Below are 19,509 nucleotides of genomic sequence, written 5' to 3' on the forward strand. Positions count from 1 at the left end.
TCCATGCTACTCTATCCTGTGCAAGCCTCTTCATCTCCCAGTACCTACCGCAGCCTACATCCTTCTTAATCTGCTTAGTGTACTCATCTCTTGGTCTCCCTCTACGATTTTTACCCCCCATGCTGCCCTGCAGTACTAAATTGGTGATCCCTTGATGCCTCAGAACATGTCCTACCAACTGATCCCGTCTTCTAGTCAAGTTGTGCCACAAACTCCTCTTCTCCCCAATTCTATTCAATACCTCCTCATTAGTTATGTGATCTACCCATCTAACCTTCAGCATTCTTCTGTAGCACCACATTTCGAAAGCTTCTATTCTCTTCTTGTCTAAACTATTTATCGTCCATGTTTCACTTCCATACATGGCTACACTCCATACAAATACTTTGAGAAACGACTTCCTGACACTTAAATCAATACTCGATGTTAACAAATTTCTCTTCTTCAGAAACGCTTTCCTTGCCATTGCCAGTCTACATTTTATGTCCGCCCTACTTCGACCATCATCAGTTATTTTGCTCCCCAAATAGCAAAACTCCTTTACTACTTTAAGTGTATCATTTTCTAATCTAATTCCCTCAGTATCACCTGACTTAATTCGACTACATCCTGATATCATAGGAAAGCAAATTAAACATTTTTCAGCACACCAAGAGTCTACGAACCTTCACTTCCAACAACAAAAAAAGGTAAAAAAGATTAAGAAAGTGATCCGTGTGTGCGAGTGAAATATTTAAATTCATTTTACTGTTCATTTACTACATTTCCTCTTAATTAATTAATTATTTATTTGATTATTGTTTATTTTATTTAATTATTACTAAACCATGCTGACCACTGTGCATCAGTGACAAAGGCTATAATTCACACATCAGTACCACAACTGTATGTCCAATGAGTGGTGTCAGGTGGCCTGTTCAGATGAATCACATTTCACACTCTATCATAGAAATGGCCACACAACTATCATTGGAAGGGTGGAGACTGGAGAAGGGAGGGTTGTGGTCTGATTAATGTTTTTGTGGCATTTACTTCGTGATGTCATCATACTGGAAATCACAATGGATTAACACAAATGTGCACATATCCTTGGGGACTATGTCTACCGTTAAATGCTTTTTCTTTTTTCTCCAGCATGATGGCACCTGCCAGCAGGGCAATGCAACGTGAGAGACAGCTCACAGTGTACATGCTTGGTTCAGTCAGCATCAGGATTTCACTGTACTTCCCTGGCCACCAAACTCCCCATATTTTAATCCAATCAAGAATCTGTGGGTCCATTTCGATTGGTCTGTTCATGCCGTGTATATACTCAACCAATAAACTTAGTGCAGCTGTCCACGGCATGGATTTGGCATGGCTCCCTATCCTTGTTGGTACTTTCCAGAACAGCATTGACTGTTCTTGCACATCTGTGCTGCAAAAGGTGGTTATTCACACTTTTGATAGATGGTCACATTAATGTGACTGGACTGTGTACAGTCTGTTTGAACTTCCTCCTGAATTCTCAACATCCGTGATATCAGAACTGATGATGTCTTTGTCTAATCAGGATGCTAACAACTGCTTTCTGATCTTTCCAGCATAAAAACTCTCCTAGCCTTCTTAATGGATTTATTGACTGTAGTAGCTATCAAGGCTATAGTATGATCACTAATCCCTGTCTCCACACTGAAATTACTGATGAAGTGAGACCTGTTTATAGCTATGAGGTTTAAGGTATTTCCTCATGTTTAGATTGTCAAATTAGTCGCTCAAGATAGTTTTCAGAGGATGTGTTCATAACTACTTCACAAGGCTGTGTCACTGTACCACCTGCAGTATATCCATAGCCTTCCCATTCTATACTTGGTAGGTTAAAGTCCCTATGAAATAATATTCCATGAACAAAGTACTTCTGCACTATTAAGTGTAGAATTCCTTTGAATGATTGTTATAGTGGAATAGGATAGCTGGTAAAAACATCCAATGATTAACCTGAATTCACTTACACCAGTTATTAGCATCCTCGTATCTTCATAGAGTCACAGTGGTATTCCAGTATTGGTCAAATGAGAGTTTTTTCATCCAATTCCTTTGTAAATGGACTACACTTATTGGGGATTCTTTGAGTGTACTTGTCTGGCACCAGTCTTTCCTGCATTTAGCATTATGTGATCACTTCACTTTAAATTGCTCTGTATGCTTAATCCAAGGAATTTAAGATAATTTTAATGGAATACAGTGATTGTTTGGCACACATGTAATCAAACAATGAGTCTTTTCACCTGTTTTCTTATGCACAGTATGTCACATTTCTTAATGTTGACAGGCAAATGCTAATATCTGTACCAACTCTTGATCCTCAGCAGGTATTCCTCTGTTTATTACAACTTTCTAGCTTTTCAATTTCTTGATGTACCAGAGCTGCATCCACAACCAGCATTGTGGAACTTTTGTCGTTCTCCACTAGTGCATTTACAGTCAAACCCCACTTTTACACTTTTCAAGGGACTTCAGAAAAATGCTGTAAAATGTGGGAAAATGTAAAATGTGGGAAAATGTAAAATGTGGGAAAATGTAAAATGTGGGAAATAACATCTTTAGCAGTAAAAGTTACATATAGGACACTACCTTACATTTTTGCATTTTATGTATGATATATGTACATAACAGGCATCAAAAGACTTGTCAGGGATGTGTTTATTATGTAATAAAGGTTTACTACCTAATAAAAACCACTGATGTAACCGGGACTGATAACTGTCTGGGAAGCAGTAACGTTTGACTCAGTTTCATACATCATAATCAATGTTTTCGAAAGCCTGCAGCTGTCATTCATTATTTAAATAATGAAATACTGCACTAGTTAGTATTTTTGCATGCTTAGCATGATGCATTTTTGGAATTTTTTCTGTTTTCAAGTGCAAATATGTACATAGGTATTTTGTGTGGTGTTTGAATATGTTTTATTCTGCATCTCTTGATCTGTAGTCATCTTTTTGAGGTTGTCAGGTACTGTGCCTCCTCAGTTATATGGAACCACACACATACAAACTATCATTCACATTGTTTGTTCGTGTAACATCACTGAAAATACATACGTAAATACTGCACTTGATAACGAGAATAATTTCTCAAAACATGTTTTGCTCAGCATTAAAAATAAGTAACTGGCACTGTGTTTAAACTAAAAACACTTGAGCAATGCAAAGTGAATGATAGTGTCAACTAGCGCTACAAGTGGCCAAATGCCTAAACACACTACATATGGTGCAATAAAGGTGTCACGATGATGACAACGATCACAAAACTGCGCATGCACAGTAGAGACATCTTAGAAATGATTGCGATTTGTCATGATATCTTTATTCGAATGAACTTAGTTACTCCCATCAGCCACTACACTAAGTAGAGTTTGGCAGCGGCAGGAGATACAGCACAAATTGTACCAACTTTTGCTTGTTTACCGGTTCGAATGTGCTCAGTAGACTGCACTGGTGTTAAGAAATTTAACCACGTAACATTTGTAAACACTACTGGATGGCCAACATCTCACCAGCATCATTTTTTTTCTCCACAAACATTTTTTTCGTAATGCATAAATCACACAAAAATTATAAATATGATGATGCAGAATCAGGTGAAAATTAACATTGTGGACATAGGAAATTTGACGGTAACGATAAAAAATGTCATAAACAGCAGAAAAATATTAATTCCAAGAATGTAGAAGTGGGGTTATACTGTATATGAATCATGAACAGCAATGCTAGTTTGTTGAAGATGTCTGGTCCCCAGAAAGTTAACAGTAAGTGAGCATAAAGCACATCCCCCAACTGTACTTGGATTGATGTCAGCAATGTGGAACTATAGCTTTGTGCATCTGTATGATGCTCATTCTTGAAAACATGAGTGGTGTTTGCATTTTTACAATCAATTGGAATGCTTCACCTCCAGCAAGAGGAGCAAGTTCATTGGCATACTCTATACAGAATCCTATAGGTATCTCATGAAGTCAGTCAGCTTTCCTCTTTTGGATGATTTTAGTGTCCCTTAGTAACTTAGCTCAATATCTGTAATTTTGTAGTGTAGTCTTCATATGAAAATGTTTTATTTGTTTGCCAAAATCATTTTGTTACTACTTTCAACAAAATAAATTGCCATCTCCAGATGTATGTTCTTATTGTGACAGAGTCGTATTGTAACTCCAAGGAGTTGCCTGGAACAGTATCACAGTGCTGAGGTAACTCAACTAACTGCAGGTCCAGAGAGGTTAGTTGTGCTACTACAGGCAGTGATATTGTTCTGGGCAACTCCACCAAGTTACGTCCCCACACAATTTATATTGCCAAAACTCCTAATCCAATAATATATTAACAAAATGATTTTGGTAAATAAATAAAAGGTTTCATAAGAAGACTACAGTACAAATTTGTAGATTACCTCCTGCACCGACTGATCATGTCAGGTAATCACAAATCTGTAACTTTGGTTTTCATTTGATGTTTGAAAGATAGAACCATAGAAGCATGGCCTCCATGCAGTGGAATTTGTCTTATTAGTCACATAAATTCCAGTCAAAAAATAAAACAGTGCCCACTGCCATTCAGTGGGCATTTATAGTTATCTGTGATGAATTATTTAAGCTTTGTTCTTAATCCAGCACTTATTTGCAGTCTACAATTCTTATTTCAGGAGGATGACGGTTCAAACACATGCCCAGCCATCCTGTTTTAGGTTTACCATAATTTCCCTAAATTGCTTCAGGCAAATGCTGGATGGTTCTTTTGAAAGGGCATACCCAACTTCTTTCCCCAACCTTCCCTAATCCTATGGACTGATGACCTGTCACACCAACCAACCAATGAATCTTCTCCTTCTTCTGTAAGTTTAATATCCTGTAAAGAGCAAACTGTTGAAGTAAAAGTATATCATTAATACATTGGTGACAGGCACATGCATGCATGTGAATTTGTTGAAACTGTAACAGTGACATGCTCACTCTCTTTTTCTCCTCAGTATTCTTGCTAGTAAGAAACAATTTTTCTTTGTGTAGGTTTATCTGAGTGGATTTACTCCTGATGTCTGTGAAAATCTTAGCGGGATTCTAAATGCAGGTGGAGCAACAAGATTAAATGAACTTTCAGATTCAGTATCCCACATTGTTGTTGGTGACCATGTACCTGGAGATGTAAATTACCGCAAGAAGAGTGGAATCAGGTGAGTGAAAGTATTCCTTCGCTTCTCAAATACTTACTTCCTGAACTACATCACATGTTCTGACCTTTGATCCACTGTAGATTAATATTATTTTATGAATCAGACCAGATAAATGTAATTATTTAATTATCTCTAAAAACAAAGATGATGTAACTTACCAAATGAAAGTGTTGGTATGTTGATAGAGACACTAACCAACACAAACACACACACAAAATTCAAGCTTTCACAACCCATGGTTGCTTCATCAGGAAAGAGGGAAGGAAAGGGAAAGACGAAAGGATGTGGGTTTTAAGGGAGAGGAAAGACTTACCGGGAGTGGAAAGACTTACCTTAGGGGGAAAAAGGGGCAGGTATACACTCGCACACACACTCATATCCATCCGCACATATACAGACACAAGCAGACATTTTTCATGCCTCCTACCAGAACATCCCTTTAATGTGATTTGATCTGATGCCATACAAAAATAATTAATTAAATAATTAATGATATGAATATAATAGAGGGAAACATTGCATGTGGGAAAAATATATCTAAAAACAAAGATGATGTAACTTACCAAACGAAAGCGTTAGTATGTTGATAGAGACACTAACAAACACAAACACACGCACAAAATTCAAGCTTTCGCAACCCACGATTGCTTCATCAGGAAAGAGGGAAGGAGAGGGAAAGATGAAAGGATTTGGGTTTTAAGGGAGAGGGTAAGGAGTCATTCCAATCCCGGGTGTGTAAAGACTTACCTTAGGGGGAAAAAGGGACAGGTATACATTCGCACACACCCACATATCCATCCGCACATATACAGACACAAGCAGACATATGTAAAGGCCCTGCTTGTGTCTGTATATGTGCGGATGGATATGTGTGTGTGTGCGAATGTATACCTGTCCCTTTTTTCCCCTAAGGTAAGTCTTTACACACCCGGGATTGGAATGACTCCTTACCCTCTCCCTTAAAACCCAAATCCTTTCATCTTTCCCTCTCCTTCCCTCTTTCCTGATGAAGCAATCGTGGGTTGCGAAAGCTTGAATTTTGTGTGTGTGTTTGTGTTTGTTAGTGTCTCTATCAACATACCAACACTTTCGTTTGGTAAGTTACATCATCTTTGTTTTTAGATATATTTTTCCCACATGTAATGTTTCCCTCTATTATATTCATATCATTAATTATTTAATTAATTATTGTTGTATGGCATCAGATCAAATCACATTAAGGGGAGGTTCTGGTAGGAGGCATGAAAAATGGGTAATGTCTGGAAATGTTTAGAATTTTTGTCATACAGTGATTGTTTTTATTAAAATGGGAGTTTACCACACTATTATACATGCATCTGTTTATGAAAACTCTTTTTTTTAACCTAGTAACAAATTAAAAATGGTGGCTGCAGCCCTTGTTGAAGTAAGGGCCTCTTGATATGTCCTAGTTTCCACGAAGCAATGTACAGACTCATGGCTATTTCTGGAACCCATAAAAATAGAAAGTTCTTAAATTAGAATAATGGCCATCATGATGGAGTTTTGGGAAAAAAAAAGAAAAAAAAATGCGTCTTTTTGAAAACAATGTAAATTTCTTAGCACGTTTTCCTAATTCAAATGTTTGAGAATATTTAAAATTCAATTTTCTTTTTAAAAAAAAAATTCAAATGAATCGCTTACTCTGCCAAAGCTCTAGAGCGCTTCATGCACTGAAAAAGGCTGTTTCAAGAAAAAACATGTTTAAAGTATGGAGTAACAATACAAATTGTTTCAAAAAGTTTGGAGTAGCAAAAATGTTGTTTCAAAACAGATAATCCGTGATCCTAGGACCATAGAGGCATTGTTGCTCTTCCTCAGAAATGTTCCGGGTCTGGGACCACAGAGACCATTGTTGCTCTTCCTCCGAAATGTTCTGGGTCTGAATGTGGTTCTGTAATTTTTCAAACTAACCACTTTTAGCAATCTGAGACATTCCTTGCTCCACAACAACCATGCTTTTCCTGTCAGGAAAACAGCATATTTTTTTTTTTTTTTGGAACAACTTGACTAGAAGAAGGGATCGGTTGGTAGGACATGTTTTGAGGCATCAAGGGATCACCAATTTAGTATTGGAGGGCAGCGTGGAGGGTAAAAATCGTAGAGGGAGACCAAGAGATGAATACACTAAGCAGATTCAGAAGGATGTAGGTTGCAGTAGGTACTGGGAGATGAAGAAGCTTGCACAGGACAGAGTAGCATGGAGAGCTGCATCAAACCGGTCTCAGGACTGAAGACTACAACAACAACAACAACATCCCTGTGACAATTCCTCACATCTTCATGATCTTCGGAATAGATGAATAACCTTCACTGCATATACCAGCAGTTGTTTAAACAATTTTTGCCCCACAATGATGATGTTTCAAAGCCAGTTTCCAAATGCACACATTAGAGCTCTCATTGTCATTATGTGTACTGGCACCAGTACTGGGTGAATCTTTTCTTTAACCAATTCACTGAGTGCCTACAGCGGCTTACATTTTGGTCAGTGCATGGTCCCATTCAACATGCTGTAACTTCTAAAATACTTTCACAAACAAAAAGTCTATTTGTAGGCATAATCTATATACTTCATGAATGCAAATTATGTAAAAAATTCCACTTTTTCATTGATATAGGCCAGGAACTTCCTTTAATTAACATAAACTTGTTATAATGGAATGGGAATGAACCCTCAGTATTTGTTGAAACTTGAAACATTCTCTGATGTGCACCATTCTGCTTCTTTCTTTTCTATCTGTATTTTCTCGGAAACAATTACTTAGTTTAGAATAACTGTACACCAAATTCTTTCTTCAAGGCAGAGACACTGAGTGATAACTTTCATTCCATTCTGCTCCATTATGTTTCATACAGTGAAAGTCTCACACATGCATATTGCTTATTTTGATATGCATTTCAAGTCTAGAATCCCAGAAGATAAGGTGCGAAAATTTTTATGTTCCACACCCATATATTTTTCAAGAAACTTGTAGGTCTTGACAATGTAGTCAATTCCAAATATGTATGTATGTGGAGGAGGAGGAGGAAGTAGGTGAAATAGCATTTTGTACATATGTGAATCACATCCTCATGGGTTTGAGATAATTTGTTTTGTTTTTTATACTGGCAGAATGGTCTGTGGCTGTAATCTTACACTTCTCTCTCTTTCTAATTTTATAATTTACATATTCTTTCTAATTTTCAGACCACATGTTGTAACTGTTGACTGGTTGCTTGAGAGCATGAAGCAAAGGCATCCTGCACCCGAATCACATTTCTTGGTATTTGTGAAGCCTACTGAACTACCATTACGATTGAGCAGAAAGGTATTGTGGTGACAACCTTGAACCCTTGTCAGTATGTGCCAGTACTTCTCAATTGTAATAATTTTGTCTCATTTTTATTCTGTTTCCCTCTTATAATGTGAAAGAATGACAAATGATGCAAGACAGACATAAATACTACTCTCATCCGTACTACTTTACGAAGACAAGTCATTGTTTTATGTTGTTACCAAAAATTTAGATGAGCTGTTCACTAGTTTACTTCATATTTTTATACGATAGTCAGTAAACATTGGGTGGACATAGGCTACGTATTTTTTTTTTTTTTTTAATGCATGGTATACAAATATCTGTGAGCTACGTAACGTGGAAAAATTCTTTACTAATTCACTATAAATTCTTACCCAATACTTTAACAAATGTTTGGACAGACATAGGCTATATTTTTTTTAAATATGTGTGTTATATGAACATAAGTATAGTAACATATAAAGAGGAAACATGGTTAGCAAAAATCTCAAGAAGCACTTCACCTATTTACTTAAATTTTTAGGCAATACTTGAATAAACATTCAGATCGAGATAGGCTACATAGTTTCTTTATGTTCTTGACCAATTACTTCATATTTTTTACACTATTCTCTTACAAACATTGAGATGGACATCACCTACATATTTTTTAATATATGGGTATATACAAATGTATATTAATATATAAAGAAGAAATGTTGCGAGCAAATGTCTGAAAAAGTTCTTCATTGGTATACTTCAAATTTTTTCATGATCCTCTAATAAGCATTCAGAAAGGCATAGGCTACATAATTTTTTAATATTTATGGTACTTGGTTTTTAACATTGTTCCCAAAAATGTCAATAAGTTCGTGACCAATTTATTTCAAATACCCTGAAGAGCTAAAGAAACTGGTATACCTGCCTAATATCATGCAGGGCCCCCGCGAACATGCATAAGTGCCACAACATGATGTGACATGGACTCGACTAGTGTCTGAAGTACTGCTGGAGGGAACTGACACCATGAATCCTGCAGGGCTGTCCATAAAGGGTCATGAGTCGTGCTTGGGTAGCTCAGTTGGTAGAGCAGTTGATCTCAAGAGGCAGAAGTCCTGAGTTTGAGTCTCAGTCTGGCACACAGTTTTAATCTGCCAGGAAGTTTCGTATCAACGCACACTTTGCTGTGAAGTGAAAGTCTCATTCTGGAAACATCCCCCGGGCTGTGGCAAAGCCATGTCTCCACAACATCCTTTCTTCCAGGAGTGCTAGTTCTGCAAGTTTGAAAGGTAGGAGATGAGGTACTGGAAGAATTGTAGCTGTGAGGATGGGTCGTGAGTCATTCTTGGGTAGCTGAGTTGGTAGAGCGCTTGCCTGCAAAAGGCAAAGGTTCAGAGTTTGAGTCTTGGTCCAGCATTTTTAATTTGCCGGGAAGTTTCATATCAATGCACATTCTGCTGCAGAGTGAAAATCTCATTCTAGGTTAATATTATTATTATTATCTTCACTTTCTCAGACATTAAGTCCGGTTAAAAATAGAGTGACGCGGACCTTGATCAAGCGTCACTTACTTTTAACTGTACGGTATGTGTTATATTGCATTTAGGAACTGTCGGGTAATTGAACATGTATCAATAATTACGGATTTCTGTAGCTGTATATATATGTTTGGATGTAGCTGTATTGCATTGATGTACTGGTGGATATTGTGTGGTATGACTCCTGTAGTTGATAGTATAATTGGTATGATGTCAACTTTATCCTGATGCCACATGTCTTTGACTTCCTCAGCCAGTTGGATGTATTTTTCAATTTTTTCTCCTGTTTTCTTTTGTATATTTGTTGTATTGGGTATGGATATTTCGATTAGTTGTGTTAATTTCTTCTTTTTATTGGTGAGTATGATGTCAGGTTTGTTATGTGGCGTTGTTTTATCTGTTATAATGGTTCTGTTCCAGTATAATTTGTATTCCTCATTCTCCAGTACATTTTGTGGTGTATACTTGTATGTAGGAATGTGTTGTTTTAAAAGTTTATGTTGTAAGGCAAGCTGTTGATGTATTATTTTTGCGACATTGTCATGTCTTCTGGGGTATTCTGTATTTGCTAGTATTGTACATCCGCTTGTGATGTGATCTACTGTTTCTATTTGTTGTTTACAAAGTCTGCATTTATCCGTTGTGGTATTGGGATCTTTAATAATATGCTTGCTGTAATACCTGGTGTTTATTGTTTGATCCTGTATTGCAATCATGAATCTTTCTGTCTCACTGTATATATTGCCTTTTCTTAGCCATGTGTTGGATGCGTCTTGATCGATGTGTGACTGTGTTAGATGATACGGGTGCTTGCCATGTAGTGTTTTCATTTTCCAATTTACTTTCTTCATGTCTGTTGATGTTATGTGATCTAAAGGGTTGTAGAAGTGGTTATGAAATTGCAGTGGTGTAGCCGATGTATTTATATGAGTGATTGCCTTATGTATTTTGCTAGTTTCTGCTCGTTCTAGAAAGAATTTTCTTAAATTGTCTACCTTTCCATAATGTAGGTTTTTTATGTCGATAAATCCCCTTCCTCCTTCCTTTCTGCTTAATGTGAATCTTTCTGTTGCTGAATGTATGTGATGTATTCTATATTTGTGGCATTGTGATCGTGTTAGTGTATTGAGTGCTTCTAGGTCTGTGTTACTCCATTTCACTACTCCAAATGAGTAGGTCAATATTGGTATGGCGTAGGTATTTATAGCTTTTGTCTTGTTTCTTGCTGTCAATTCTGTTTTCAGTATTTTTGTTAGTCTTTGTCTATATTTTTCTTTTAGTTCTTCTTTGATATTTGTATTATCTATTCCTATTTTTTGTCTGTATCCTAGATATTTATAGGCATCCGTTTTTTCCATCGCTTCTATGCAGTCGCTGTGGTTAACCAATATGTAATCTTCTTGTTTAGTATGTTTTCCCTTGACTATGCTATTTTTCTTACATTTGTCTGTTCCAAAAGCCATACTTATATCATTGCTGAATCCTTCTGTTATCTTTAGTAATTGGTTGAGTTGTTGATTTGTTGCTGCCAGTAGTTTTAGATCATCCATGTATAGCAAATGTGTGATTTTGTGTGGGTATGTTCCAGTAATATTGTATCCATAATTTGTATTATTTAGCATGTTGGATAGTGGGTTCAGAGCAAGGCAGAACCAGAAAGGACTTAATGAGTCTCCTTGGTATATTCCACGCTTAATCTGTATTGGCTGTGATGTGATATTATTTGAATTTGTTTGGATATTAAGTGTGGTTTTCCAATTTTTCATTACTATGTTTAGGAACTGTATCAATTTAGGATCTACTTTGTATATTTCCAATATTTGTAGTAACCATGAGTGGGGTACACTATCAAAAGCTTTTTGGTAATCAATGTATGCGTAGTGTAGCGACCTTTGTTTAGTTTTAGCTTGATATGTCACCTCTGCATCTATTATCAGTTGCTCTTTACATCCTCGTGCTCCTTTGCAACAGCCTTTTTGTTCTTCATTTATAATTTTGTTCTGTGTTGTATGTGTCATTAATTTCTGTTTAATGACTGAAGTTAATATTTTGTATATTGTTGGTAGGCATGTTATGGGGCGATATTTAGCTGGGTTCGCTGTGTCTGCTTGATCTTTAGGTTTCAGATATGTTATTCCGTGTGTAAGTGTATCAGGGAATGTGTATGGGTCTGCAATGTAACTGTTAAATAATTTAGTTAGATGTGAATGTGTTGAGGTGAACTTCTTTAACCAGAAATTTGCTATTTTGTCATTTCCAGGGGCTTTCCAATTGTGAGTAGAATTAATTGCTTGGGTGACTTCATGTTGCAAAATTATCACTTCAGGCATTTGTGATATCATCTTGTATGTGTTTGTTTCTGCTTGTATCCATCGTGCATGCTTGTTATGTTGTACCGGGTTTGACCATATGTTGCTCCAGAAGTGTTCCATGTCTGTTATGTTTGGTGGATTGTTTATTTTAATGTGTGTGTTATCTATTGTCTGGTAAAATTTCTTTTGGTTTGTGTTGAATGTTTGGTTTTGTTTCCTTCTATTTTCACTTTTTTTGTATCTTCTGAGTCGTTTGGCTAATGCTTGTAATTTCTGCTTCTTTTCGTCTAATTGCTCTGTCGCTTCTTGTTGTGAGATTTTACCTAACCTTTTTCGTTTTTTTTCCGAGATTTCATTTCTTATAAATTGTGTTAGCTGTCCGATGTCTTTTCTCAGTTTTTCTATTTTGATCTGTAGCCTGTGTTGCCATGCTGGTTTTGTGGGTTTCTTCTGTGTGTTGGTTGGTTCTGATCTCTGCCTAGTGTGTATATTTAGTGTAGTGAGTCCTCCTATATAAACCAGTAGTTGTAACTCTTCCATAGTTGTATTTTCATTTATTTTGTTGTGTATGACTGTGTTGATAGTTTTTATTATTGTTTCGACTTGTGGGTTATTTGGTGGTCTACGCAAGAATGGTCTAATGTCTGTATTTGTGTCTTTGTATTCTATATATGTTAGCTGAAATTTTTCTTCTATATCTAACATCTGTGTCACTTCGTGTTCTATTTGTGCTTGTTCTGGTGGCTGTCTTAAGATTTCGTTTTCCTCTGATTGTTTAATTGGTGCATGTTGTTCTTTGTTTGTTTGCTCTGGGATGTTTGAGTCCATTACTGTATTTTCTTCTTCTTCTGATTGCACATTATTTTGTTCCAGTATTTGTTGTACTTGATGTTTGATGTTTTCTAATTCTGACTGGGGTATCCTGTTATTTTTTATTATGACACGGATCTGATCAGCTAATCGTTGTTCTGTTAAAAATTTTAATTCTGGGTATCTGGTAATAAATGTTGTGTATACTTGTGATCTGTATCCAGTTGTGTTGGTTCCTAGGTTTGTTGCTTGGTAATAACAGAACATGAGGTGTCGATTAACTTCATCTGACCATCTCATCCTCTGTCTTTGTTTTCCTTCTAGGGTGGTTGCAGGAAGCATATCCTGCAAAACACCTCTATTTGGATTTAAATCATTTTCCAGTTGGCTAGCAGTGTCGTTACCATTGTGGGCGGGCATAGGGTTCAAGCGTCGTCCCCGACCATGACGGCGCTTGTCCGAGGCTTCTTTAGTTCTGTCCTGAACCAACTAATCACACTAAAAGGGGGGTTAGCCCTATTAGTGGTTTGTTCTTTTCGTCGCCTTTTACGACTGGCAGAACATACCGGAGGCCGATTCTTTTCCCGGGCCTCCACGGGGTTTATTATTATTATTATTATTATTATTATTATTATTATTATTATTATTTAGTAACTGCTCTAATTATACTCTTATTTTTATTATTGTTATTATTTTGGTAACTGCTGTAACACAATTTTGATCAACTATTACCCATTGTAATATGTTCCACATCAATTAATATAATGTAACTTGCGGAAAATTTTTTCTGCAAAAGTGAGACAGATGCTCCATGCCAATTTAGAGTTTCAGTTTATATATAGCATTTGCCTCTTTGCCTCTCAAAACAATAATAATGTGCAAAAATATACCAGTTTTGCTCTAAAATTGTACATTTTTGGTTTTTCTGTATTTAGCCTTTGTCCAAGATTAAGGGCCAGTCGGGGGAAACATTTGGAGGACTAAACATTCCAAGAAAGGTAGGTGTAATGTTGCAAATTACTGTTATCTCATATGCTGTTTTGAAGTTTTCACTTGACTGTCTACTAAGATGGTTCTCCATCTGTTATGATGTCAAACTCGTACTTTTCTTTCTTTTAATCACTATGGACAGGCTAATATCAGTTTTAAAGACACCAACTCACTATATAACCACACAAGGGTTGTATGGAAGTAGTGGCACAAACATACGAGATAGAGGGGGGGGAAGAGAGAGAGCATGTCAAGCAGCCATAAGGTTAAGTTATTATTCAGGTTTTAACAGTTAATTTCATCTGTATTACGCACATGCAGCAAAGAAGTGTATCAGTGCATGTTCCAGTTCATATCAATTTTCCGTTGTTATTACTCATTAAACGTAAAAAGTTCATAACAAGTAAAATCATACACCCAGGATTAAATTTTTGCATGATGAATAGTATATTTGTTAGACTTTTAAATAAAATAAAATGCAAAGTGCCAGAGTTCATAGTGTTCAGCTACAGGAATTAACACAAGTTTGATTCCAGTTATTTTTATGTAAGGATAGTCATTGTTGGGAGCTGCAACTGGTAGGCTTAATTTATGTATGCATATCCATATGCGGAGCCCATGCAAGTTAAGTTGACCCCTGTGCGGAAATGTATTTCCTTTCTCATCACTGGGTGAGTCCACCCCTCTGTTCCGAAGGCACAGTTGCTAGAGATCAGAAACAGAGCAAGTATGAGTCTAATGTGTCAGTTTGTATACTTCACAAAAACAAGGTGCTGCTCTGACTTCAGTGTTAACAGGCTTCCTTTGTTGCTGCTGTAAATTTGATGAGTCTGACAACTGTGGCACTGCAGTTGCTTCATACTTGTCGAGTGTGTCAAACAAAAACTGGCATGGAACAATGTTACTGTTATATCCCTGTGACCAAAAAGCATGCTATTTCTGTATTCTTTTGTTCATGGAAACTTGCAAGTTGTGTACCTTGTACTATCATTCATTTCTCTAAATTTTATGAAGACTGTTATAAATGTATTTAATAATTAGTCACCATTTAGAGAATCTATTTCATCCTCATGCCAAGTTTTGTGGCACTCTTGTTACTGACTCAGCAACACCTCAAAAGTGAGTGTTTGTCAATGTAATTGTTAGAGATTTTCAGAACAGATATTAAAAATTTACAGCAGTCTCACATGCACTGAATATTATTCACTGCTAACCAGTCAGTCAGTATACTGGTAGATAATAATCAACCTGCCTAATGGTTGCTTACATCATTTAGACTGGCAGGGTGGATATACTGTGACATTTCAACCTGCACCGAAGAATGGCTATAAATATATGAAGATGGTATCTGTCCTTTTGGACATGTCCGAAAGAACAGATACCCTCTTCATATAGTTAAGTCTAACTGGCTATTGACCTCCTCCTTCTGTGCTGGATGCACATGCATTGCCCGAACTCTTATGGAACTCGGTAAAATTGTCTGCCGCAAGTAATGAGTGTAATGGGCAGGGGCACCACAAATGTAGTGTGTGGACATTAACTTGGGAATATGGGTCTCACGGGGAGCGTGCAAGGGATAAATCCCTACAGTCGCACTATCCTCTGTGCCCTCAGTGGGTCAGATGGGTAGAGCATCTGCCATGTAAGCAGGAGATCTACTGCAATATATTTTTTCAATGAAATAATATAATTATTATAAGGGCACTCAATTACTGTTGAAATAAGAATTAGTATGAATTTGTTATAACATATGTGAAGGAAACTCGTGTTTATTTTTATTCTCTGCACGAGCTTCTCACAAGCTGTTGACCTTACTTCTGCTCAGTTGTTGTTTTGTAATACACTATTTCAGGATTTTGTCACAGATTTCGTAAACCTTGCTGTGCTTTTGGGAAAAAAAGCTACTTTTAACTTGCCAACAAGAGAAAGAAAAAAGGCTTACAAGAGAGCCAAAAATAAATTGCATCTTCTATTGCAATTTAAACATAATCCTGTAATCCATTGTATATTTAATAATAAACAGGTGATGTGTCAAATTGTTGGTCGTACTGCCATAACATGTTAAAATGATAGTTTGCAGACTCTCTAGTTGTAGCTTATAAGTTTTGCAACTGCAAAAATACAACTGTAAGGGGCTACCAGTTGCATTGAAATGCACATGTCTGTAATTAAGTATAAAAGTAGGACCATGGGTGCCAAATGTGCATGATGCCACAGATTAGTTAATAGTTTGGGTTTGCTGCATGGAGATTGTGGTTTCATTAGGGTGACTGTAGTGCAACCTATAAAAGGATTAGCAGTGAGGCTGTCACATGGGTATGTAGGTTATTGGTTCCATACTCTGAAAATATTAAATTTTGAGTTATTCTGCACAATTTCAACCGCACAAATACTAATTAATTTTGGAACAGATAGGTTATTCCAAACATGTGGAGTAGGAGAGATGTTGGGACAGGAGATGTTAAGCACTATTTATAAAAAGACTTATTTATTTTACTAAATACCCAAAGGCTGGTAATTTCAGATCATCATTACTGATATCTATTAGTCTCTTTGACTTTCATTTTAAATCTGTATTTATGCAAATTCTTACAATAAAGCCAAATGTCAAAACATTTAAAGAAATTTACACTAGATTAAAACATTAACTGCAAAACTTTCAGAGCTTTCATCAATTTTAAAATTTGTTCACATAAATTTTAAGAAAACAAATATTCACACTTACAACAAATTGAGTCACTTGAAAGGTAAGCAATGCAATGGGAAGTAGGATAATCCTTCTTACCGTACTTGAACATCAAATGCCTCATTTCCAAAAGGACTCTGTTTACATGGCAGATTAACTTTAGAGTGGGCGGTCGGCTGGTATCATTCATATATGCCATCTGTGTGGTTGTTAGTTTGGCTTTTCATCCACAAAATTTTTGCACACAGTAACAACAGCTAGCAACACAACAACTGTTTAGCACTTTTAATAACCAAGCAACATCAATATAAAATACCTTGGGCCTTAATAACATCAGTTAGCTGATAGTTAGCTGATTTAAAGACAAGGCCTTTAATTTACCCAAAAATGTTACTTAACCAGAGAAGGAGCTAGACAAGTTGATTGCTAAAGCAACTGACAAATTTAAATATTAAAAACAAACTCCGCACCTCAGTTACTTGGTGCAATATAAAGCAAGGAGATTCGTTTACCAAAAAAATTCCTAACTAGGAAAGAAGCTAGGCAAACTCAACTGGCAAATTTAAATATGAATAAACCGCAACTCGGTTGCTTGGTATACTGCACTCTTTAAATTTAAGGTGCTCTTAACAACATGTTACTACATGGTCGCTGGAACTAAATTATGTCTGGTAGTGAGTAATGTGAACTTCACAGAGATTTGCTTTAGTACAGATTTTTAGAGCAGTATAAATGCTTACTAAATGTAAAACTTTCACTGCAGCTTTCATCATTAGCACTAGAATACCATTCTCATATACATTAGCCACACTACAAGACCCATTTAAAGCTGAGTGTGCTGTACACAGTAGCACCAGTAACATTTTCCACTAACTGTCTGTGGGAACTAAATAACAACTGCTTTGCCAAAAGTGTGATCTATTCATACAACTGAACCAAGCCAACACACAGCATGATGACTCATTCTCCACTCAGCTTGGCAGGACCCATCCAGCACACAGCCACCCATCCACCCAGGACACCACATACAGTGGCTCTGCATATGACTGGTTGCACTATGTCATTATGTCTCCACCTCTTATCTATGCAGGGAAGCACTCACCCAGCAGTCTCTCTCTCTCTCGCTCTCTCTCTCTCTCTCTCTCTCTCTCTCTCTCTCTCTCTCTCTCTCTCTGTCTGTCTCTGTCTCACTCACTCACTCACTCACTCACTCACTGTCTGTCCTTGTCTTCTTCCTCTGTCTGTATGTCTTCTCTCTAGTGCCACCATACGCACCCTTTCAAGACTAGCTGATCAGAGTTTCTGTAATAGCCAAGCTGCACTTTAATACAAGACATCGAATCCTGATCAAACCTAGAGCGAGGTTGACTGCACCATGGCTCAGTTATGTTTCAAATACAAGATGATAGAACGAGAGATGAAGATTTGTCCATTAGAACATTTGAGAGGAGCAGAAGAAAGTGGTTTGGGAAAAGGTGAAAGATAGGGGCAAAAAGGGAGCAGTTTGGATATTTCTGTTACCTGTTGAAGGGGAAGGTCTTCATTCAGCTGTAGAAGAAAGTAGGGTGTTACCAGGCCATAGGTAAGAATGTAAGAGAGTGGTTGGAAAGTGGGTTGAATGGAATAAAAAGTCTTGTTGTTAGCTAACAGCTGGGAGAGGGTTGTAGGCCAACAGTTCGAGAAAAAAACTGAGATCAGGTGAAGTAATGGAAAACATTGAGGCACTGACTGCAGATTTGAGAGAAGAGAATCAGGTACTGATAGGTAGGGGAGTAGGTGACAGCCTGGCCAAGAATAGATCATGTAGCATCAGCTATATCATAAAAAGAATAGATTGCTACTCACTGTCAAGATGACATGTTGTGTTGCAGACAGGCATGATAGAAAGGCTGTTTCACATAAGCTTTCAGCCAAAGTCTTTTCCAGAAAATAAAAGAGTGGTCAGATTCATACAAGCAAGCACACCTCACACACGCACATGACCACTATCTCTGGCTGCTCTGGCCAGAATGCAACTGAAACACTTTGATTGGGAGCAGCAGTCTGGAGTGGGGAAGGAACAAGGGAGGAATAGAAGGGCACAGGTGGGCAGAAGAGGAATCTGCACTGTTTGGTGAAGCGTACGGGATAGGGTTGACAGGTGCAGCATCGGGACATTGTGGTGGGGGGGAGGACAAGGAGCAGAATAGGAGAGGGGCAGAGAAGGGGAAAAGACTGATGAGTGTGTCAGCAGAGACCAGCAGGCAGTGCGGGTGAGGGGAGGTGAATTGTGAGGAGGTGACAGGAAAGAGGGGGCAGAAACAGTTGGGTGGAGGGTGCGGGGACAGCAGGTTACAGTAAGTTGAGGCCAGGATGATTTCAAGAACAGAAAATGTGTTGTAAGGATAACTCCCATCTGTGCAGTTCAGAGAAGCTGGTGATGGGGAGGATCCGGATGGCACAGGTTGTGAGGCAGCCATTGAGACCAACCATGTTATGTAGAGGTGAAAGTTGTGCAACAGGTCAGTCCACTTTGCTCTTGGGCGCATTTTGGCAGTGATCGTTCATCCTCGTGGGCAGCTGCTTTGTATTCATACAAGTATAAACAGTTGAACAATGAAACTTCTTGGCAGATTAAAACTGTGTGCCAGACCGAGACTCAAACTCGGGACCTTTGTCTTTCGCAGGCAAATGCT

The 19,509-nt window shown here is 37.5% G+C and overlaps 1 protein-coding gene across 1 annotated transcript in view; it reads left to right on the plus strand.

The window, feature by feature from the left end:
- LOC124552651 (DNA topoisomerase 2-binding protein 1-like) overlaps nt 1–19,509 on the plus strand; it is a 113,393-nt gene that overhangs the window by 52,778 nt on the left and 41,106 nt on the right. Inside the window, exons 3-5 of the mRNA XM_047126978.1 lie at nt 5,039–5,202; nt 8,411–8,531; nt 14,094–14,156. Coding sequence (XP_046982934.1) covers nt 5,039–5,202; nt 8,411–8,531; nt 14,094–14,156 — 348 coding nt within the window. The remainder of the gene's footprint in view (nt 1–5,038; nt 5,203–8,410; nt 8,532–14,093; nt 14,157–19,509) is intronic.

The sequence above is a fragment of the Schistocerca americana genome, chromosome 10 (assembly GCF_021461395.2).
Source record: "Schistocerca americana isolate TAMUIC-IGC-003095 chromosome 10, iqSchAmer2.1, whole genome shotgun sequence".
NCBI classification, from domain to species: Eukaryota; Metazoa; Arthropoda; class Insecta; order Orthoptera; family Acrididae; genus Schistocerca; species Schistocerca americana.